At 38.1% G+C, this 22703-nt stretch overlaps 3 protein-coding genes and 1 long non-coding RNA gene across 6 annotated transcripts; 2 read left to right on the forward strand and 2 right to left on the reverse strand.

Annotated features, from left to right (window-relative positions):
• Positions 1-942: 942 nt before the first annotated feature.
• On the forward strand, positions 943-1668 carry LOC133735909 (uncharacterized). Its single transcript, XR_009859339.1, has 2 exons — positions 943-1107; positions 1345-1668. It is a non-coding gene; the product is annotated as an uncharacterized LOC133735909 (long non-coding RNA).
• A 650-nt stretch (positions 1669-2318) lies between these two features.
• Positions 2319-3058, reverse strand: LOC133739048 (protein SMALL AUXIN UP-REGULATED RNA 51-like). Its single transcript, XM_062166759.1, has one exon. It carries the CDS (start codon positions 2964-2966, stop codon positions 2649-2651), a length of 318 nt encoding a protein of 105 aa, XP_062022743.1. The 5' UTR covers positions 2967-3058; the 3' UTR covers positions 2319-2648.
• Positions 3059-8187: 5129 nt separating this feature from the next.
• Positions 8188-11323, reverse strand: LOC133736322 (ATP sulfurylase 2). Its single transcript, XM_062163779.1, has 5 exons — positions 10584-11323; positions 9611-10016; positions 9101-9361; positions 8734-8820; positions 8188-8599 (listed from the first exon to the last, which is right to left on the reverse strand). The coding sequence occupies exons 1-5, from the start codon at positions 11126-11128 to the stop codon at positions 8462-8464; spliced, it is 1437 nt and encodes a 478-aa protein (XP_062019763.1). The 5' UTR covers positions 11129-11323; the 3' UTR covers positions 8188-8461.
• A 2529-nt stretch (positions 11324-13852) lies between these two features.
• Positions 13853-22199, forward strand: LOC133736321 (5'-3' exoribonuclease 3). Of its 3 annotated transcripts, none has more exons than XM_062163776.1 (23): positions 13853-14249; positions 14655-14757; positions 14864-14940; positions 15264-15455; positions 15590-15709; positions 15815-15877; positions 16080-16229; positions 16477-16641; positions 16808-16885; positions 16974-17060; positions 17370-17621; positions 17772-17867; positions 18408-18503; positions 18581-18651; positions 19053-19181; positions 19261-19337; positions 19427-19467; positions 19564-19638; positions 19741-19898; positions 20333-20449; positions 20773-20848; positions 21142-21248; positions 21336-22199. In XM_062163776.1, exons 1-23 carry the CDS (start codon positions 14049-14051, stop codon positions 21922-21924), a joined length of 3120 nt encoding a protein of 1039 aa, XP_062019760.1. In that variant the 5' UTR covers positions 13853-14048; the 3' UTR covers positions 21925-22199. The 3 variants fall into 3 exon arrangements, with proteins under 3 accessions (XP_062019760.1, XP_062019761.1, XP_062019762.1); XM_062163777.1 differs by having other exon boundaries at positions 20345-20449; XM_062163778.1 differs by lacking the exons at positions 13853-14249; positions 14655-14757 and having other exon boundaries at positions 14875-14963.
• The last annotated feature ends 504 nt before the right edge of the window (positions 22200-22703 follow it).

Below are 22703 nucleotides of genomic sequence, written 5' to 3' on the forward strand. Positions count from 1 at the left end.
TTCTAGCATGAACTCGGTAGACTTTTGTATGAATGACTATGACGTGTTTACATTTTTATTTCCCGTAAATAAATAATAAAATACCACCTTTTACTTCAACTTTTGCTCTCTGCAAAAGCCAAAAATGAAAAGGATCAAAGAAACTTATGATTTTTTAAGATATTACAACAAAAAAGCAAACTTTTAATATCCAACAACTAGCAACATATATTCAGTTAGTTCAAGGGCACAAAAACTATATACTATCCATGTAAAAAAATACCAAGCATCTTTATAATTCTGGTCCTAGCACTAGGCAATGATAAGAAATCAGTATTTATTTGAGACTGACTCGTGGGTCTCAAACCATGAACCATCCAATTGGTGGGTCAGCAATTTAAGGTGCTATAATACAACTTACTTTTTGGACCAATATACAGCATGCTGATTGACCAGGGGGTAGTGTTCAGTAATTTGAAGACCCCATTGAATCTAAAACAGTAGAAGTAATTTATACCAAGAGCAAAGAGTAGTACTAATGCTTATTGAAATTTGTATAAATTAAGCTCCCAAAAGTGGCTTTTCTGGACGGTGCTTGTTGCAAAATTAGTATGTGGCTTTGGCTGCTTTGGAAAAAGGAAGTAATTTTCTTAAAAAATGAAGAAGAAAACAAGAGATCGAATGATATATTTCTTTTATCACCGTTAACATTGTGCAATTGTTAGTAGATTTTTGGAATATTCGCAGCATTAAAATTTCAAAAATATGAATCGCTAGATTAATTTGTAATATATATAGCAAGCACAACACAAACACATATGGTGAATACTGAATAGACCAACGACTCCCTCCCGTACTCAAGTACAGGGGCGGATCCACTTAGAGGGCTGTATGGGCTCAAGCCTAGACGAAATTTTGGGCTAAAAACCCGTAGGTATATATATATATCAGCCCATTCCAGCCCAAAGTAAAAAAAAAAAAAATTATAGTGTGAAGAGTTCAGTAACTCGTCGCGTGTTCCCAGTCGAACTGTTGAAGTACTCATCTTTCCTGGCTTCCTCTGCTTCCGCTGCGAGCCGCACTCTAGGGACTGGGTACACCGTACACGGCGCCAACAGTCCAACACAGGTATGATTGTATGAAGCTCTATGCATCTATCGATCTCCGATTCTTCGGTTCTTCCTGCTCGGTTTTTCCGATCTGGGATTTAGCAGTTTTCTGGGAATCTGGTATAAGTTGAGGATTGGGAGGGAGAGAGAGAGAGAGAGAGGTCTGACCAGTGGTGGCGGATTCAGATTTCGCCCCATTTTCGACCATCAAATTTCAACTTCTGAATTCTGATCTTATGCTTCTAGTGCTTTGTAGACTGTTATTGCTGATTTGCTGAAGAACCGGTCTAAACATTCTGAAACAGAGCAGAGAAGGAGGAGCAACTGAGCAAGATTAATGAGAGGCTGAGAGGCAAGCTTAAGCTCAATTACTGATGTTATTATGTTAATCATGTTATATATATATATATATATATTTTTTTTTTTCAGTTCTGATTTGTATTTGATTTTGTATTTAGAAATTAGAATATGTGTCGGGTTTAATATCCAAGATTGTATATGTGAAGGGTCTATGACTATGAGTAGTCACTGTCATATGAGTGTTATTTTAGTTTTTTGAATAAATGACACCTTGCAAACATTTTCACAGTGTTAGTGTGTTACTTGAATTGTTGGAGTTTTGGTACTCAAATTAGATGTTGTTTTACTGGTCTGAATCTTATTACTGCATATGTTGTGATTAGTTTTTATTTAAAGATGTGCATTTTGTGTAATTGTGTTGCAGATTTGCAGATTGGAGAATTTTTATTTGAGTCTTTTGGTGTGAGTGTCTGGATTTATGCATAATACCGAAATTTGAAAAAAAAAAAATTTGTGCCCTTGTAATTAGCCTAGACAAGAATTTTGTCCTGGATCCGCCACTGCTCAAGTACTCTACAAAGTACTACAGAACTTTACCCTAGAATCGAAGAAATGTATCTTCTGCAACCATAGAATCAAGACTAAAACATAAGTAGATCTGCTTCATTACAGAGGAGGAATTGCTTGCTCATCAGAATATTAATTCCGTATACAACAGCTGTCCCGTCCGTTGAAGAATCTCTGTTGGTATACAACAGTTTTAACCGTTAAACTGTTTGAGGAGTTATAATAATAACTTAACCAGAGAGTCACAGATTACCAGAAAATTTTATTTATATTGAATATATACACAGGCACACCAGACAAAACCCAGAAAACAAGAAGAAAGTTAGAGAGCAGAGACAAACAAAAGTGTGACACTGATAATAATAATTTTAAGACAAGCTCAGATATATTAATTATAAATATGATATTAGTTTCTTCCACAGGGTTACATTGGTACTACAAATCCCCACAACCACCACCGTGAGATGAGAATTCCTCAAACTTTGATATAACATTTACATTTCCAAACCCAGATAGTAATAGAATCATAGTATCCATCTGGGTTTTTGAATTTGTTCTCGGGTCAGAGTCAATTTTTGAATTCGCAAAGAGAAAATCTGAAAAAAGAAACAGAGAAGCAAGTAAAGCAGCTTCATCTTGTTCTTGAGCCATTTTCTCACAAAAAGGGTAGTAGATCAATCATGAAAAGCCTTCCTAAGCGCTGAGCATGGACGTTAGCGACTGAAAAACTTCTTCCTCGCAAGGAATGGTAAGGCCCATGTCGTGATCGAACCCGAACTCCTCCTCGGCTTGGTGAAGCAGGCTCTGGAACTCAGGTCGGGTCAGGAAAGAGATGGGTACTATGTACCTGCTTCTGTTTTCCCCAACATAAACCACAAAATGTCCCTTTGGCACGTCCAAAGGGTGCCCCTGTTCGTCATACTGCTGCTTCTTCCCCAAGCTGGAGCACCTCTTCAGAATCTGCTTCAGCACCGCAGTTTGCGTAAGCCGGTTGGCTTTTCTGATCGCCATTCCTCTCTAAGATTTGTGGGTTGAGAACTAAAAGCTATAGAGAAATGAAGAGGCTGTGAAGTGAAAAAATGAGGAGGTTAATTCTGAGGGGGGTTTGAAGGGGTATATAAAGGAGGGTGAGGACTGAGGAACAGAGTCATGTGGGGTTGTGGGGACAAAACGACCGGCGTAGGGTGTGTTTTGAGGTCTGAAACAAGTGAGAGCCTTGGGGTTTACATCCGCTTGTTCCACTCATAAAAGACAACTTGGTCCCTCTCTCTTCACTTGGTCATATTTCAAACCCTAATTTTTTTCATCAATTTTCAAGTAAGGGTTTTTGGTCTTCATGGTTATTGTACACTATGAACCTTGGATATTGAGAAACATCCCACCACTTTCCTACTATGCTAAATTAGTATTTTAGCTTCTTCCATTCAAATTTTCCCCAAGAGGATATAAAGGATTTAGTGAAATTTCCAGAAAATTGGTTGTAGTGGAATTTATATTTTTTCGGCGGTGTTTTTTCGGTTTAGCCAACATTGTAAAGGCTTTGTTTTCATTCATGAGATCTTTTTGGCCAACTAGGTATTGGTAAATATTACGTACAAGGATACGTTACGTATATATCTTTCCCTCAATTTCAACTACAAACACGCATATTTTTTTTGTTCTTATGTTATATCCGGTCAGTGAGATTTTACGCTTATCTTATGTGAAATCTGACACTAAACATATGGAAATAACTATATTTATTCTCAAAGGTAAACAAAAAAAACTAAGTTGGACGGCCCAGTACCATTTGGTCTAGTGACATAAGTCTCATCTTTGTAAGTGAGAGGTTGTGAGTTCGACTCACTCGACTCACAAAAAGACTAGTTGTTGATGTGATAAAAAAAAAAAAAAAAAAAAAACGAAGTTGGACGATAAGGTAATTAACCCAATTTCTGACTTTGTGACTGGCAGTTTAATTTTTGACTATAAAAGAGGGGTGAATTTAATTTTGACTGCCTGCTCTATATTGCAATGACTTTTGGCAGTTTACTACTTTACTAGCTAGGAGGCTATTGTCTAGCAACAACTTTTTTCATATGCATTGTTGAACTCAACTCAACTGGTCTGTTTGAACTCAACTTTTTTCATAAGATGCAGATTTTGGTTTGTCTCCTCTTTTTGGGTTGTTTGACACATAACTCTTTGTTTCATAATTGAGGCTTTTTTGGCTTTGGAATCCCCCCCCCCCCCTCCCAAAACCAGAAGAAGACTAGACTAGACTACTTATAGCTCTACTTTTACCACATTGCACAATAAGAAAATCCTCAACATCTTTATATATAATCCATCCACATTATATATCCGGACTATTGATTTAGGGAAAGTGCTTAATTAGCTGCTAAATTGTAGTTGTGTTAGATATCGAAAATTTTTGTATGCAAGTGATATTGCAACTATTATGTGATATCAGTCTTAATATTTATAGTCAACATTTTTTTAATAACAAAAAAATACATTTGATATTATCTAGTCGTCTATTTATGTTGGTGCAAGTGCATATCGGTGTTCTGAATGCCTTCTCGCTATATACTTTACTGTCTTAATTTGGAGGTCAATAAACAGTAAAATTAGTAACTATGTAAAATTAGACATTTGCAAGGTATTAAAACTCGATATTAATAAAGATGCAGTGGATGTGAAAATACAAAACTACGAAAAATTATTGACTAGACTTTGCATTATAATTATACTACTTTTTCGCATATGCACATGGCATTATCATCCACTGTAAAAATCACCTGCGCCCACTTTTCCCCCGTGACATTACTTACCGGCTATTCCAACAAATTCAATATTTTGATCATTGATATTGAGGTATCTATTAATTCAAGGTATCCCATGGATATATAGTAGTTGCTGGATCTATTAATTCTTCCTTGGAAATGATATATGCATGTGTTGAAGTGGTCCTTGTGCTGGTACGAACTCGTAGCAGCAGTACGTACAGATCGAGTGATCGAATAGGGAGGAGCATAGTCTTAATCACAAATAAATTCAAAAATTGAATGAGAGCCCCGGCCACCACCGCTAGCCTGGCATGGCTGGCTCTATCTATTATATACGATCCCCCCCCCCCCCCCCCCCCCTAATGTTCTGAGGCCAAGAAAACAAACGCTGTGGATCGAGTGTGGACGTGCTTCTTCTTCTAAATATTTATCTCTACCATCAATGCCCTATTTTCGCTTCTTCGTTCATTCACACCTTCATTCATTAATGCACGCTCGGGAAACATACGGCTCGATCTGTCCGGCAAACACGACCGACCTCTCGGAACATACATGCATATTGGTTCGAGTTCGACCATGGAGCGCGCGGCGCGGGTGAACATGTATGGCCATAATAGTCGAATTATAGTTGCATGGGTTTGTAATTAAATGCATGTATGGCCATAATAGTCGAATTATATATGATGTTCTTAATTATGTTACGTACCCTAGCCTGTACTTAACACACAACATACAGTTGATCGATTGGATTTGCTTTTGGATTTTGAGCCATATATATTTTGTTACAAACCGCGTTCATATTATCTGTCGAAGATTAGAAAGACTCCAAATTAAGTTTAGGCAGCTTAAATTAGCCGGTCCTTTTGGTGTTGATCCATCTGAATCAAGATGCTAACATTGCCGTGTTAGGGAGAAGCTAGCTCGATCAAGCTGGCCGGTGAGAAAATAAATTCAAGGCTATGGAGTATTGGTCAGTACTGCTTTATTTAACTGGGGCCAAATGATTACAGCTAGCTAGTCTTCCTTCAAAAGACTGTAAGGTACGGGGTACACCCATGTTCTACGATTCAAAATAAAGCTAAGGTTTACTGTTCTTTGCTTCTTCCTCTTCGAAATTGACCCGACTTCTGCACATGGCTTTGCCCCCATGAATTCAAATTCAGGACCTCTTTTTCTGTAATGGCAGCACTGCACGCTTTCAACCTCTTTGAGCAAACTGGTTCAGACATAACCCCAAGTACGTAAAGATCAAATTTATGTACGTAAGAGTTAGTGGAGATCATGAGAAATGAGATGGTGGTCGGTGCAGTGGAGTATGCGTGCCTCTTATATATGGTATGGGCGTGATAGAAAAAGTTTAAGAAAATCGAGCACAATCAAGCTTTTGCTGTTTTGCTCTCTTTTTACAAATTAGTTGAGGCATCCATTCAATACATGGTTTCTCTCTTTGTATAACGTGAGCTTGATCCAGAGAAGCATAGTGTGTGTCAACAAGCTAGAAAGTTGAGCATAGGCATGCCGTAGGCACACGTGCTATAACGCGCGTTCTCTTAGTTGAGACGTTTTCTTACAGACTTTTTATCATTTTTTCTTGAATATTTTGTCAATCATTAAATACCTTGGCTTAAAATATCCAATCATCATATCTTCCTTAACTTTATCTTAGTTGTGATATTTCATTAAATACACAAGCTTTAGAGCTAATTATTGGTTATTACCCTATGGTTTAGATCCAAAATTAATGCAGTCTCTGGACTACTAATTTCATCAAAAACACCCATGTACTCTCAATTTTAATTTAATAGGTCCAATCATTAATCTTCCACTAAGTGAGTCCGTTAACTTACTGCCGTGATTCATGTGGAGCCATTTTTGGTTGGGTTATTTGTTGAAAAACTTTTTATTTGATAGATTTCTAAAAGTTAAAAGTGAGACTCACTCCTAAGCTGACTATGCATGCCACCTCAACACAACATCATAAAATATAGGCCCCATATGAGCCACGACAGCAATTTAACAGACTCACTTAACGGAAGACTAACAGATTGGACTTATTATGTCAAAATTAAGAGTGCAGAGATGTTTTTGATGAAATTAGAAATTCAGGGATTGAATTAATTTTGAACCTAAACTACAGAGTATTAATCAGTATTTAGCCCTAAGCTTTATTTCCGTCTTAGAGAAAAAGTATCATTTCACCAACACATTGCTCATTTCCTTTGAAAGTAAAATTCTGTATGATTGCATAATGGAAAACAAAAGAAGTAAACTAGCTAGACCCCATGGCAGCTCCGCCATCCTAACTGCAACTTTAATTGAGGGCCTTGCCTAAGATGACCTATGAATCTATATATGGTCAAGAACTTGGTTGATGCAGATTGAATGGAAAACGATCCATCACAAAAAGTGAGTTATTATGCTCCAGACTAGTCCCTAGAAAATTGTCTTTCAATCGGTGCCAGTAGCTTAGCCATCTATTTCCCTTAAACACGAATAATCACACATAACTGAAAATAAAAAGAATAATCACACATCAATTAGCATCTACAAAAGTCATATAACAACCCTAAACTTCAAAACGGACCCATCACAGCTAAGCTTGGAAGGTCAAGAAGCAAAGGACGACCATTGATGTACCTGAACCATATGAAGGCGCACATGTACTGTATTTCTCATGGGGGGAAATTCTCTGGAGCTCAAATCAGTCTGAAACATAAGCGACCCACCACAACAACAGGGACAACATTGTTCTATTTTCAGGGGGTCCAAGCCAGGTTGGAGAATTATTTGGAGGCTCAATATATGGGAGCAATGAAATATAATGAAGAACCTTGTTTTTTCAGGGAGCTTGATTATGAAGTTGGGCAAAGTTTCATGGCCTAGCTAGGTAGATTTCAATGGGGACTACCCGTATAAGTTGGGGTTTAAATAGATGTGTCAACCACCTTTTGATTGAGGCAGGAAAGAAACAAAGGAAAAAGGAAAAGATTTCAACGCTTTTACAGTGGGATAATAGCTTCGGGTACACCAATAATGTACAAAATGTGAGTCTGTGATATGGTTTCTAGATCTGAAAACTGAGTAGGTATTGTTATCAACATGAACATGTGATAGGATTAGCATGTTTTTGGAAAAATATGCTACTTTTGTATCTCTGTTTCTCTTGTAATATAACGAATATTTCCAGTGTTCAATAATATCTCACGGTGGGAATATATAATGTCTACTCTGGTGCAAGGTTAATTCTGAGGACTTTTCAGTGAAACAATAGCCATCCAATATTTGTTCATGTTGATGAAATTTTATATTAACTTGGGCAAATAAAAGTGAAGCAAGTAATTAAGCAACCGCCTTGTTTTCTAATTCCGAGTCCATAAAGAAATTCAATTTGGTCTAATCCGTTTTGGAAGAATATTAAGGGCGTATTTTGGAAGATTTAATCTTTTGGCCCCTTCTTTGATTCCTTTAAGAGCCCAATATCCCTACCATTTCTTTCATTCCTTTCAAGTCATCCTGTTCATATAATCTCATAATCAGACCCAAAAAAAAACACGTAAAAAAATTGGAGGACCAAAAAAAATCAACTAGTTACAAGCATCTGATGCGATGCGGTTACCGGAATGAAAAACAGAGACCCTTGTGCTGGATCGGTTATAATTTGCCTAGTGACTAAGCTTTTCCCTGCTAGACCTCAATGACCTTAACCGAAGAGAATGCTCTGCAACTCATCATATACATCTAAGTAGATAAAACAGCTTGCTGCTGCGATGACTCTTCTGTTTGCAAGCTCTCGTAGTAGTTCACTAGAACCTTCCATCCTCCGGGACACATAAAACCATCAGGAGGGTTTTCGCCGGTCTTTGCATAAGTCCGCATCTGAAACACCAAGTGAGGTGTGAAACTATAGTAACAGGAAATGTGTAACCAATATGGTTCATTACTGATAAACCTATAGCAATTTCAATGAAGCAGGATACACTCCTGACATTGAATTGAAATTCAGTTCCTACCTTGGTCCCAGAGATGAAGAGGAAATCTTTTGCACGTGAAGGATCAAAAAATGCCATCTTCTTCTCCACAGTGTCATAAGCAGCCACCTGCCATTTATAAGTAAATCAAAGATTAATCAGCATGCAGAGCGGAGGATATTACAGTATCTGATATCAATTGTTGATTCCAGCAACCACTACTAAAAGTACCAAGTCATATTGGAAAAGATACAACAGTCTCAAAGGTCAAATCTACTTAACATGTAACTAAGTCTTGCAAGACAGACAACCCAAGTAAGAATTCATCAAATGTGAGTAAGTAGAAGTCTGATGTAACGCAATCATAGAAATTGCAGCAGAGATTAGAAATTGTGACAATTTCACCTACCCTGAATGGCAAAATATTGAGCTTCTCAAGGCCAGGTGCCATGCTCAACACCTTTTTCCCATGATCAGGGTCATACAAGTCTCTCTTCTCTGTTGGGTGTCCCATACCAGCAGGATCACGCCCCACAATGTAAAAATTTGCGCCTGCATTTATCCGTGCTTTTGCATGCCATTGTACCTCAGTTGGACCTGCATAGTGCATAGGTGATGGGAATATGCCCACAATGGTAGTTTCAGGGTCGAGAACTCCATCCTCTAGTACCTGAGCAGAAGCAAAACATTTAGTAACAAACACCCAATTTGGAGTTTGGACATCTACTGCTGCAATGATTTCAACAAATATATGGTTACTTGAGAGCAGAGGTGAAACAACGTAAACAGATAATTTGTAGGGTACAGAAAAAAAGACGGTTATATTCTATACTGATAGCTTGTCAGGTCATTTTGTTACTATAGCTTGGTCACCTTAGATCAAACTCAGAAGTTATTAACTGACATATATGTCACTGACCTTGCTATGTTGCTCCATCCGAACATCCAAGGGCACATCATCCGGCTTTGTGAAACCTCCTAAAGGATGAAGCAGTAGAATTGGATTCTTGTAACCCATTTCCAAGAGTCGCCGGCGTGTATCATTCATCAACAGAGCATGACCATTATGTACAGGATTTCTCAACTGAAACGCAAAAACTGCGTCCGCCTGGCGCCTATCAAATTCGTTTCGGAGTTGTTGAGGAGAGAGTCTGTAGTTATCGAGCCCATCATTGTATTTGATACGCTCTAGTACTTCTAAATCTCCGCCAATAAGCCAGTTTCCAGCTGGAGTGATGGCCTCTTCAACGTACGGCAATCCTGGTGCAGTTGACCCCCAAGTCCTGGCAATCCTTTCTTCTTTGTTATGCTTGTATATCTCAATGCTGCCACAAATAAGAAAAGCTCAAAGGTGAAGAAAATAATAAAGCTGATGAGCTTTTAGCCTTTTACGCCAAATGAAAATCTGGTTCCCATGAACGTGTAGAGTTTAGTCTTTAGAAGTACAGATACACAGTCAACCAAAGATTCAACACAGACTAGCATGAGCATGCACATTATGTGCGAGTCATGAAGTCGACAATCCGAAACTGAACATGATTAGTTCTGTTGCATAATATAAAATACAAGTAGAATTTCCACTGCGCTAATACATGTTATGAAATAAAATAAACCAGTTGACTTTCTATATATAAAATCAGAATCCAAGTCTATATATTCCATTCTGCTAAACTTACAGTAACTATGACAGTAATGAGTGATTACAAAATCATCTTTAACAAACAAAAAGCATATAATAAATTTAATCCAAACAGTATAAATTTCCATGTGCAGGTTTTCAGAAGTAGCACTGGGATTTCATCCGAATCAAGTGGAATATAGGAATCAAACATTTCAAACACTAAAAACAGTGATTAAACTACATTATCGAGTTTTTTTTATCATTGACTGACCTCCTTAATATCCCAATCAAATCTCCATTAGGTCCAACCAACCCCACATTCGGCGACGTCCCGATTCTCTCCCTGGTCTCGTCGTCAATGGCCAACACAATGGGAAGCGACATGTTGACCACAGACCCGTCCTTGACTCTCAACGAATTGAAGTGCAAGCTCTGCAAGTACTGGTCCTCCCTCATGAACCCTCTTAAAGGGCTAGCCCATCCCTCGCTGATCACATGCACCCACTCCAGATCAATCTTGGTCAGGCTCACCTTCGGCAGCGACTCGGCCTCGAGGGCCTTGCTCCCGCGCTCGCTTTCCGGCACCACGAGATCGACCAAGGCCCCGCCGTCCGGCTCGATCAGCGAGCTCTTGATGGTGGTGGATCGAGCCGGCTCATGCATTGTTGTGGGTTTCTGTTTATACACGAGGCACAATAATGAGTCAGAATGGTAAATGGGTTTGGTGGTGGTTCTTAACCTGGGGAGGGTTGGTCTTTTGATTGTGGTGATGTTGAGGTGGGAGGTGGTAACGTGAAGCTTAATAGTCAGAGACATGGTTTTGGGGAGTTGGGTTTTTGCTGGAAGTGGGTTCTGGAGATCCGGTTAATCTGGGAAACTCTAGTGTCGCTTCTACATTTGGCGAACATCTTGGTTGGTTATGGTGGTGTCATGGGAGTGTGAACTGTGAAGCAACAACAGCCTAGTTTTTGTTTGGACCGAGAGAGACCACACGTTAAAGCTTAGCCTTCATGGCTGGTGGTTCACAAGTGGTCCGGGGATTTAATATGGGCCTGGAGTTGAAAAAGCAACGGTGAGTGATGGTGAAATGAAGCCCAACCATCCACACAGAGAACGGGAAAAGCTTTTGACTTCATATTGGTCACTTTCTATTATTGTACTGTACTTGATTCTCTTATTGTTCCAGTGTAGAGTTTGTGCAAACGAATTGAGACCGCATTGTTGTATATGTACATTCTATTCATGTTCTGATTACAGAACTAGTCGTGATTCCTTGTTCTTGTAGTGGCAATTGGTGGTGGTGGGGGTGCGGAATGAGGATGATTAATCAAAGGAAGAAGGTACACCATTGTCATACAAGCTGTAAATGTCTTTAGAAATTTCAAATTTGATGGATCTGATTAATTTTTTTATTTCGTTCACTTCATGTCCAAACAAAGCGCAATTAGTCTTATCGCAAAATTGCTAGAAAAAATACATCATATTGCGTACAACTATCTCCACATGATCATCATCATTGTAGAAACTAAAGTATAAGGATTCAAAATCTATCATAGATTTAATGACTATCATCAATATGGATTAAAACTCTACTGTTGATGATCGGTTGAACGTTTAGAAAATAAAATAATGTTCAATCTTAAAAGGGCTGCTCAAGTGCTCACCTAATAGACAGTTTTTAAGGTATTGTGAGGGACAAACGAATCTGACAGCTAAAAACAAATACACTGTTTTAAATTGTTATAATTTTCAGCTTTTAAATTTAATACATGTGGTTGAAATGCATTTGTCTCCCATAGTCCCTTTAAACTGTCCCTTAAGTGAGCAAGACTACCACTATTAATGGTTCAATAAATCAGATCACATGCCTACGTATCTATCTATACTATTATTAAGAGAAGAGAGCTTGCTCTCCAAAACAGATTTTTTTTACCAATTTAACCTTTATATATTAAAAAACTATGAAGTATAATTAATCAATAAGAATAATATGGTAAATTGTAAAATAGAAAGAAAAAAAATTAAAAAGCAGAAAATGTGGTAGTTGTACGGAAAGTGTTTCCACTACTTTAACTTCTTTCCACACACATAGTGGGTGAGGCTTGCTAGTATATAAGTATATAACCACAATACCTTAAGGCTTGAATTTTTAACAAACTCATAGCCGCACAAACTGTGCTAGAGAGTGACGTCCAAAATCCTAACGACCTCGTCCGGCGGTGATCAACGATGTATGGGCGTGGGACTTATTGTTGTTGTGTTGCTGCCATACGGAAATTGTGCTATTGCTCCTAGTCTAGGATAGGTGGACTTGAAGTTGAGAGGGATTGATAAACAATGTTTATGGTGTAAAGTACCTCGGTGGCAAGGCTTTCGTTTAGCAGTGGTGCAAGACCTATGACTGGCAGCATGTTGGGTTTTGGGTGTGTTCCAACTTTACCAGACGACGGTGGAGGCAATTGGGGGATGGTGGGAGCAGTTTATGGGTTGGTGCGTCGAGGTCCGAATCTGTTTATGGATTTGTGACTGCTGCACTAATTATGAGGCGGTTCTCAGGTGATGGCATCGATGCAATATGGTGGCGGGTTTTGTGAGATCGTGATGGAGTGACGAGCCGTAATGATGGTGGAGCAGCGCATGTGAAGGCCTAGCGATAGGGAGTGGAAGCTGGAAGCTGGAATGGAATTGGGCTGAGCTAATCTTGCTAGACTTTGGGCTCTACCATTTTCTTTGGGCCTTGGGCTCCTATTTTAATTTAGTTTAGTTTAATTTTCTAATAATTCTCTGCTTTTTCAATGACCTATGCTCGTTAGTTCTCAGTGAGCACTAATGAGTATAGTTTTGGCCATAAAGAATTTAGGAGCAGGTTCCGATGATGAAATCCATTCACAAGAACCCAACCAAGTCACATATCTCCACCAATTCACCAAAGATTGGAACATCACAACTCTCGGCCAAATAAAACCTCCAATAAACGAACCCAAGCACTTTAGACAGACTCCAACAACAACCTCAACAAATCTTACGAGGCGGCCACGAAACCTTAGAAGCTATCTATCTTACCACGCTCGTTGCTAAACCCTATTGGAACTTTTGCAACTTTTTATTCAAAATTCTTCCAACATTTTACAATAAATATCAAATATTTGACTAGGCAGTAATAACCTGATAACCGTAAAAATACTAGCGCGAGAATAAATACACACATGTCTCTAACTAATGTCAGAAAAATAAATTTTCTCTAGACATATAAAATCAGTTCAGGGCCGATGGACATGCCCAAGTCCAACCCCTATAGGCTATAGGTATGTGCGTCCGAAGTCCGAACTCTGAAGTGAACATTCCCCCGCGGCAAAACACTCGAGCTTCTCATGATACATTCAGATATTTTGCTGTCGACCAAAGAAAAGATATAAAAAAAGAACTATTCCAAACAACAATATCCCTAACCGACCTTATTTCCGTGGTGTAAATACATAAACACCCCCATATACACCAACGATCCACACTTCTCTTGTATTGACCGGGGACAGTATCGCCATTCCCCACTTTCTTACCCTAATTCGGAGCGAACCATTTTGCTAAGCTGCCAAACAAAATCACACTCGGCGCGCGGTTTGTTCCTTCTCCTATTCAATTCAGAGTTTCAGTCTCAGCCTAGGGTTTCGATTCGGCCTCCGATTTCCGATAGAGAAACAGGGAGATCTGCTGGGCTCGGAGCTTAGCGCGATCGGCAATGGGAGTTCCAGCTTTCTACAGATGGCTAGCGGAGAAGTATCCACTCGTCGTCGTCGATGTGGTGGAAGAAGAACCAGTTGTAATCGACGACGTTTCGATTCCGGTCGACACCAGTAAGCCAAACCCTAACGGCGAGTATGACAATCTGTACCTCGACATGAATGGGATTATTCACCCCTGTTTTCACCCTGAGGATAGGGTACGCTTCTCTAATTTTCTTTTCCGTGCTGTTCATCTTATAGATATAACAATTGTGGTGCTTTCGAGGTTGTGAAATTTAATCAGGTGTTACTGTTTTTGTTACTGGATTCGCTTCGTGTGTGGAATTTAGTTTGTGAGTTTGTGAAATTTTAATCAGCTTTTACTGTATTCTATGAAGAAATCAATATGAGCTGCTCTGTTTGTTTCTGTTCAGAAATGGCATACCATGTATTATTGATTGTTTTCCCCTTGATTTGATGGACATTATGTATTGAGTCGGTCGGTGTCACATTCCTGTGATTAATTTTTGCTTGGACCTGTAAATTGTTAATCGATATCTATGTTATTCTTGAATGTGGTTTCTGCAAGTGTTATGCCTTTAACATTTTGTTTTACTTTGCAGCCTTCACCAACTACCTTTGATGAGGTATTTCAGTGCATGTTTGACTACATAGATAGGCTTTTTGTGATGGTGCGGCCTCGGAAGCTACTGTACATGGCAATTGGTGAGTGTTGGAATTGGCACTGAAATTTCCGTTAAGCTGCCATTTACCACTGAATTCAATGTTTTATGTAGTTTTTGCAATACTAATTGTTGGATTCAATTGATAGATGGTGTTGCCCCTAGGGCGAAAATGAATCAACAGAGATCCCGGCGGTTTAGAGCTGCTAAAGATGCAGCAGATGCGGTACGTCCTTTTGTGGATACTAGGTGGGTCCTCCATGTGTTTGCACGTGAAGGGCTTTGTGTTATTGGTCTCCAAGTATTATAACTCTTAACTTCGCATTCTTCTGCAAAATAAACTTCTACCTGTGGATGAATAAATCTGCTTTCGGGAATACACAGTAATTAAAACCATTTGTAGGACTCCGGGACACTATTCTCCATCTTATCATATCTATCTGTTTGATTGATTTGCCAAGTCCTTGCTTGCTGCACATGTCAAGTAATGTTTGCGTGCCTCCAAATTAAATAGAAAATAACCAATTCTTTCCATTATTGATTTTGCAGGCAGCTGAAGAAGAAAGGCTGCGTGAGGAGTTTGAAATGGAGGGAAGAAAGCTTCCACCTAAACTGCATTCGCAAACTTTTGATTCCAATGTCATTACTCCTGGAACTCCATTTATGGCTGTTTTGTCAATTGCATTGCAGTACTATATTCATCTTAGATTAAATAACGATCCTGGATGGAAAAATGTTAAGGTATTTTTCTTTTTGTTCATATTTCTTTTTCTAATTGCATTATGACTATTTTGCAGTTAGAGATTTTAGATTACTCCTTGGTTAAATTCTTAATGCTGATAAGTGTTTGTTACTAAATGTTTCAATTTTTGAAGGTCATTCTTTCCGATGCAAATGTTCCGGGTGAAGGGGAGCACAAGGTTATGTCATACATTCGTCTTCAAAGAAATCTTCCTGGTTATGATCCAAATACACGTCATTGCCTGTATGGTTTGGTATATATCTTTCCTTTCATTTATAAGTGAAGGTTACTCTTACCCCTTTCTGTATTGCCTTGAGACCACCCTGATTGTGGTATAAATTTATCTTCTCAATGACAGGATGCCGATTTAATTATGCTTGCCTTGGCCACCCATGAAGTTCATTTCTCCATTCTTCGAGAGGTTTGTATTTATGATTTTGTATTTTTTAATAAAACCGATTTTGCTTCTTTACAGTTACATTTTGTTAGAAGGTACTGATTCGAAGAATTGTGTGGATTGCATGTTGCTTCCCTACCGCAATACATTTGTTTTTTGTCAATTTGTTGTGTGGTTTCCTTGTTTCCAACTAATGATTTTGGCCTTTGGCAATACAATATTTCAGGTTGTTTTCGTCGCTGGACAGCAGGACAAGTGCTTCCTGTGTGGTCAGGTGGGTCATTTAGCTGCCAGTTGTGAAGGAAAGGCAAAACGGAAGGCTGGAGAGCTTGATGAGAAAGGTGATGCCGAGGCTGTGGCCAAGAAGCCGTACCAGGTTAGAATTTTTGCAATACATTTTTGGTAGCGTATCGAGAGGTTTATAAAAGAATCTTTGAAATTTATATATTTTCCAAAAGCCTCAGTTTGAAGGCTTTTCATTTTTGCAATCAATACAATTACTATATTTAATAATTGTTGATCTTTATATGTATATCTCATTATATATATCGGATGATTTATGAAAAATAATATATGATATATATATATTTTTTTGAGATCTTACATGTTGCACTTTTCGGCAGTTTCTCAATATTTGGACCCTTAGAGAATATTTGGAATATGAGATGCGGATTCCAGGTGCCCCATTTGAGATTGATATTGAGCGCATTGTGGATGACTTTATATTCCTTTGTTTCTTTGTCGGAAATGATTTCTTACCTCATATGCCTACACTGGAGATTCGGGAGGTATGTTGATGCATAGCAAATATGACATTCCTGGACACCTTTTTTTTTTCTTTCCATTTTATCTTGCAATGCACAAAAGTGTTTGCATCACACTTGGGGTTTTCTCCAAGAATGATCTTTAAAATATACTTGCAGAGGTAAATATGCTCAATTGTTGATTTTTCAGGGTGCAATCAACTTGCTTTTGGCTGTATATAAAAAGGAATTTAGGGGAATGGGGGGATATCTGACTAATGCAAGCAAGGTAATTATTGTTCTCTTGTTTACTTTGCTAGGATAATTTTGGCAGGTTTCTTTTAGAATATTGTTAGTGACTTCTTTTTGTTTCTTAGCCAAATTTGAGGCGGGTGGAGCATTTCATTCAGGCAGTTGGAAGTTATGAAGATAAAATATTCCAGAAAAGAGCTCAACTGCATCTGGTTTGTTCTCTTTTTTGAATAGACATTGTAAATCATTAAAAATCATTGTATGTTCTTTTCACTTGCCAAAATATAGAGATGATTTGTTTCATCATTTGCAGCTTTCATGATGGTGCCATCTATTCTTCTTCTTCTTATATTTTTTTTTTGTGGGAAGGAACTTAGTTTCCAAAAAAATTGTTTGCTTATTTTTCCAGTTAAATGGTCATTTACTATCTTTATCTGTGTTTTGGTGTGGGAGGTATTGTCTTTTTTAACTTTACTATAGTATGAAACATTTATATTTACTCAATTTTCTTCTATCTTCAGAAGCAAGCAGAAAGAATAAAGCGTCAAAAGGCACAAGCTCGAAGAGGAGATGACGCAGAGCCCCAAGTGCAACCAGATTCTTTAGTTGCAGTTAATCGGTTTCATGGTTCTCGTCTTGCTTCAGGTCCTTCACCTGTGCCGTTTCAACAATCTGGATCTGGTAGAGGAAATCCTCAAAAGGTTGCACGCTTGTCCAAAGAGGCATCAACTGTCGGTGCTGCTATTGTTGAAGCTGAGAACATTCTTGAAGATGTATGTTTTTATATATATTTTTCCTTCCGACTGATTTGTGACAGCTGTAAATATGAATCATTTATTGTACTATATGTTTGAGAGTTGCCTTAATAATTAACATTTAATTATGTGAGCTCTCTTTTTTTTTTTTTTTTGTTGGTCTCACAGGTTCATGAAAACAAAGAAGATTTGAAAATAAAGCTCAAGGAGGTTCTTCGTGAGAAATCTGATGCTTTTAACTCTAAAAATCCTGAAGAAGACAAGGTTTGTGATATGTGATGCTCAAGGCATTTTTTTTATTTGAATCGGTAGATAACATACTCATACCATATAAAGCATTTGAATGCAATTCTTGAGATATTATTGATTATTAATGTGGTCTTTATTGACATAAGGTTCTTGTTACTATTATTTTTTTAAGTGAATCTGATATGTTCAAATCATTTTAATGCATATTGCAAGGAATGTCTTTGATACAAATGGCTAAAAGTAAATGAAAAAACTGTGCTGCACTGAATGTTCACTTTCTTGTGTGACTAATTTTAGGTAGCTAAGGTTGTATTGATGATATGAGTGCTTTCAGTTTTACTATGGTATTCATAGTACTATTCAGTTGCATCATATTGGGTATGTTGAGAATTGGATATGTAGGGTTATTCTAAAGGTGTTGGTCTGTTCTTTATTTCATGACTTTCTGTTGTGTGTTTTCCATTCTGTTATTATTTTAAAACACTGCATGCAAGTCCTTATACTATCGTTAATTGCATTACTTATCAAGCAGCCTTGATATCCTAATTTTGCTAGGTTAAATTGGGTGAACCTGGATGGAGAGAGAGGTATTATGAAGAGAAGTTTAATGCAAAAACTCCCGAAGAACGTGAAGCAATTCGAAGAGATGTTGTAAGTTAATGACTATTACTGCTATTAGTTATTGCAGAACCATTTTTTCTGTCTTATATTTTGTGCTTTGTGGTTAGGTTTTGCGTTACACTGAAGGTCTGTGTTGGGTGATGCACTATTATTATGAAGGGGTTTGTTCATGGCAGTGGTGCGTATTTTGTTCAACCTTCCTTGACCATCTTGCTTATACTTTATTACGGCTAAAAGTTTCTGATTTTAATTGTGCTTTGAATTCTTTGTACGATCAGTAAAAGTAGGCACATGTTGAGTACATGCGATGGTTGTCCAACCATATAGCCTTTATATTGCAACCTTTTGTTGACTCCCAATTTTAAATTGGGCGTGCTCAAGTTGTTGTGCTCTATAAGGATTGGTATATGTACGTTCAGGGTCTGCTTAGCCTAGCAAAAAAAAAAGGAAATTTTAGCATATTGACTAGATTGACTTTGTTCATTTTTCTTGTAAAATGTTGTCTCGAATTACTAAGACGATAGTGTTCATATCTTGATCCCTTATGTTTGTTGTGTCACTGAAGAATCGTCTTTTCAGGTTTTACCCTTACCATTATGCGCCCTTTGCTTCTGATCTCAAGGACCTCGGTCAACTAGATATAAGTTTTGAATTGGGCAGTCCCTTTAAACCGTTCAATCAGCTGTTAGGGGTTTTTCCTGCTGCAAGGTATTCTGAAGAATAATTTTTTATGTGTAAATTGTCAAGCTACTAAGGTAGTAAGGTACTAATAAAAGTTCCTTTGCAGTGCCCATGCCCTTCCTGAGGCATACAGGAAGCTGATGACTGATCCAAACTCACCTCTTATTGATTTTTACCCTACTGGTATGCTCTATGTCTACTTGTTTTGGTGATCTAGATCTTATTTCGTTTCAACTTAGTGAGCTGCTGTTCTAAACCTTTCTTTTTGTCAGACTTTGAAGTGGATATGAATGGGAAACGATTTGCATGGCAGGTGGGTTTCTATAATATTCCATCTTGATTATGATGATGATGATGTATTTGTGATCATATAATGTGGATTCTTTGACATCATCTTTCTGTTCTTTAGGGTATTGCAAAACTCCCTTTCATTGATGAAGTCCGTCTTCTTTCTGAGGTTGAAAAACTTGAACATACATTAACGGTACGGTATTTTTTTTTAGTTTGCATTACATGAGAACACGTCCAATTTCACCTTTATACCCTCAATGTCTTCCTTTAATGAAAATTCAATTTCTGGGTGCAGGAGGAGGAATCACGCAGAAACAGTGTGATGTTTGAGATGCTCTTTGTTACATCTTCTCATCCTCTCTCTGTGTGCATATATTCTCTTGACAATCGCTGTAAACAATTGACAGACAAAGAGCGTGTTGAGTTTAAGGAACAAATTGATCCCAAATACAGGTTTGTGCAGTAATTCATTAGGTTTACTCTTAGCTTTGGAGCAACAACGGACGTTTATTCTCTTTAAGCTTTTGTTATAACAGAGGGGTCCCTTCCAAAATGTAATTTGACTTTTGCTCCATTTTAACGTGGGTGAATTCTCTTCCATCAAATTTGCACCCCAGAACTGTTCACTGCTAAAGCTTGCGCTTATCAGTGTCTGGTTTTGACTCTTTTGAATGCTTGATCTATCTGATTGGGAAAAACATGATTAATTATTCTGTTACTGCTGATAGCAGAATCATGATCTATTTGGGGCACTCTACTGTGTTTAAATATCAGTATTTATAATAAATCAAATATTTGGAATATGATGAACAAGTTTCTTTCGTCTTTATTTCTTATGTTGACCATACTTTTAAGAACTTGTTGGACTATTTTCTGATTTTATTTAGGGATACATGCAGTGAAGGGATGAACGGCTATCTATCTCCATGTGCTGGTGAGCCTTGTCCTCCCGTTTTCCGATCTCCTGTTGAAAGCATGGAGGATATAATGGACAACCAAGTCATGTATGTTTTTCAAAAGTTCATCTGCTCTATCTATATATATTTGTTGGGCACATTTTATTTTGCATCCCCAAGTAATTCCAGGATCATCATTGTTTTATCTGATAATGAAACAAGAATTTTGCTTTCTTTTAGAAAATGCATTTAAGGGAATTGTTATACACACCCTAAATTGTTACAAACAGAAGCCTTATAAAAAATAGGGGGAAATATTATTATTATTATTATTATTATTATCTTTTAATTGCAGGGATGTCGTGTAATGTATTAGAAATAGGAGAACCTGATTTGTGTGGTCTAATCTATGTTTCATGTTTGATATTCAGATGCGCAATATACAGACTACCAGATGTACATGAGCATATAACTCGACCACCAGCAGGGGTCATTTTCCCTAAGAAGGTATTTTTGTGACTACTAAGCTCTCTCTGCTTGTTGATTCTTTTATTTTTTTCACTTGAGCTTAACCTGCTTAATCAGGGTTTTGCTAGGTAAAAATAGTAAAATACACTTGCAATGGCCAATTCATCATTGAGGTCCAGTGGATATTATATAGCAATGGCCAGTTACTATTGTTTATTTCGTATGTAGTTTTGCTGTTGATGGTTATAGCCATTTTATGGAAAAGTGTTATGTGGTTCTGGAAGTCTAATGTTCTTGTAACAAATCGATTTACATCAAATTGTTATTTTCAGATTGTGTCATCGGGGGACATGAAGCCTGCACCTGTTTTGTGGCATGAGGATTCAGGGAGGAAGCCATGGCATGACAATTCGGGGAGGAGGCCATATGAAAGTTCTAGGTAAATCCTCTCTCTTTGTCCATATTCACTTTATCCAATTTCCTGTGCTTGTTCTTACATCTCTTCCTTTCTGCCCTCTGCATTCAGGCAGCACCCTCCTGGAGCCATTTCTGGAAGACAGCTTGGCGATGCCGCTCATCGACTTGTTGTTAATAGCTTACATGTTAAGGCAAACAGCAATGGGTATGGCAATCAGATGCCTGCCCATCAACCATATGCCGAACCTCCATATTACCCACCACGCGCTTCCTACGCAAGTAATGGAAGCTATGATCAGGGACACCACAGTATGGCACCACCTAGAACATTCCAGCATCCTCAAGTGCAACACCAAAATACCTACCACCCTCCGAATAGACCTCATTCTCAGCATTATGAAAGAAATTCTGGTCACTCATACTATCAGTCGGCCCGTCATCAGAATGGTGGAATTGCTTACCCCCAGAGACCAATTACACCAGCTCCACCAGGGGTCAATCCAGGTCCCTATCCAGTTGGTTATAACAACTATCAGAGTTTAGGGCCGCCTGGTTATCAAGGCATTGATGCCTGGGATCCACCGCCCCAGAATATGGGCAGAGGATATGGTCGTCCTCAGCAATCTGGAAACCCATACTCTGGATTGGACAGAAGAGGAAATAGGAGACCACCTCCATCCCAGCATGGCCGCAAGTAGAAGAGTGAGCTGCTTGTATAATATTGTTGTATTATAGTTGGGTCTTCATTCCTTAATGCCCTTGTATTCTTTATTGGTAAGTTGAGAGCGGATCGTTCAAGGGGATCTCCTCAGTCACATAAAAGAGGCGACGCAGAAGACTCCAGGATAAACGTTTCGAGCTTCAGGTTTCCAGGAGTAGTTTGGATTCATGTTTTCAATTGTACTGTAATTCAGTTTTGATTGACAGACTCATATTTATGTTCTTGTTGTAATAAAAACATATCAAGTTCCAATTCTCTTGCTCAAAATGTGGTCCACATAAAGGGCACCTTTACTTACTTGGAATGGAATGGAATGTAATGGAATGATTACGGAGTAAAAATACTCCTGTGTTTACAAACATATAAATGAATCGGAATGATTTCAGGTAAAAGAATTCCTGTGTTTATTAACACATGAAGGAATGAGAATTTGTGTAGGTCCCATCTATTTATCAGGAATCGATTCCTGAATACTCAGGAATTCGATTACGAAGAGGGGAGATGAGTTTAGGAATCATTCCTCCGGAATCAATACCGATTCTTTTCTTCTCTCATTCCACTTGTTTCCGATTTATGATTATTTTCCATTCCAATTAAGTAAACGTGCCAAAAAAATACTATCTAAACAACCCAACCAAACACGGTAACCAATTTATTTTTTTAAATATCGTTTTAGAAAAAATGAAATGGAGACAACAAAAGCCAGGTATAAAAGGAAAAGGAGCAAAAAAAAAACAGAATATACCATTATTGTTA

The sequence above is a fragment of the Rosa rugosa genome, chromosome 3, assembly GCF_958449725.1.
Source record: "Rosa rugosa chromosome 3, drRosRugo1.1, whole genome shotgun sequence".
Taxonomy (NCBI): Eukaryota; Viridiplantae; Streptophyta; class Magnoliopsida; order Rosales; family Rosaceae; genus Rosa; species Rosa rugosa.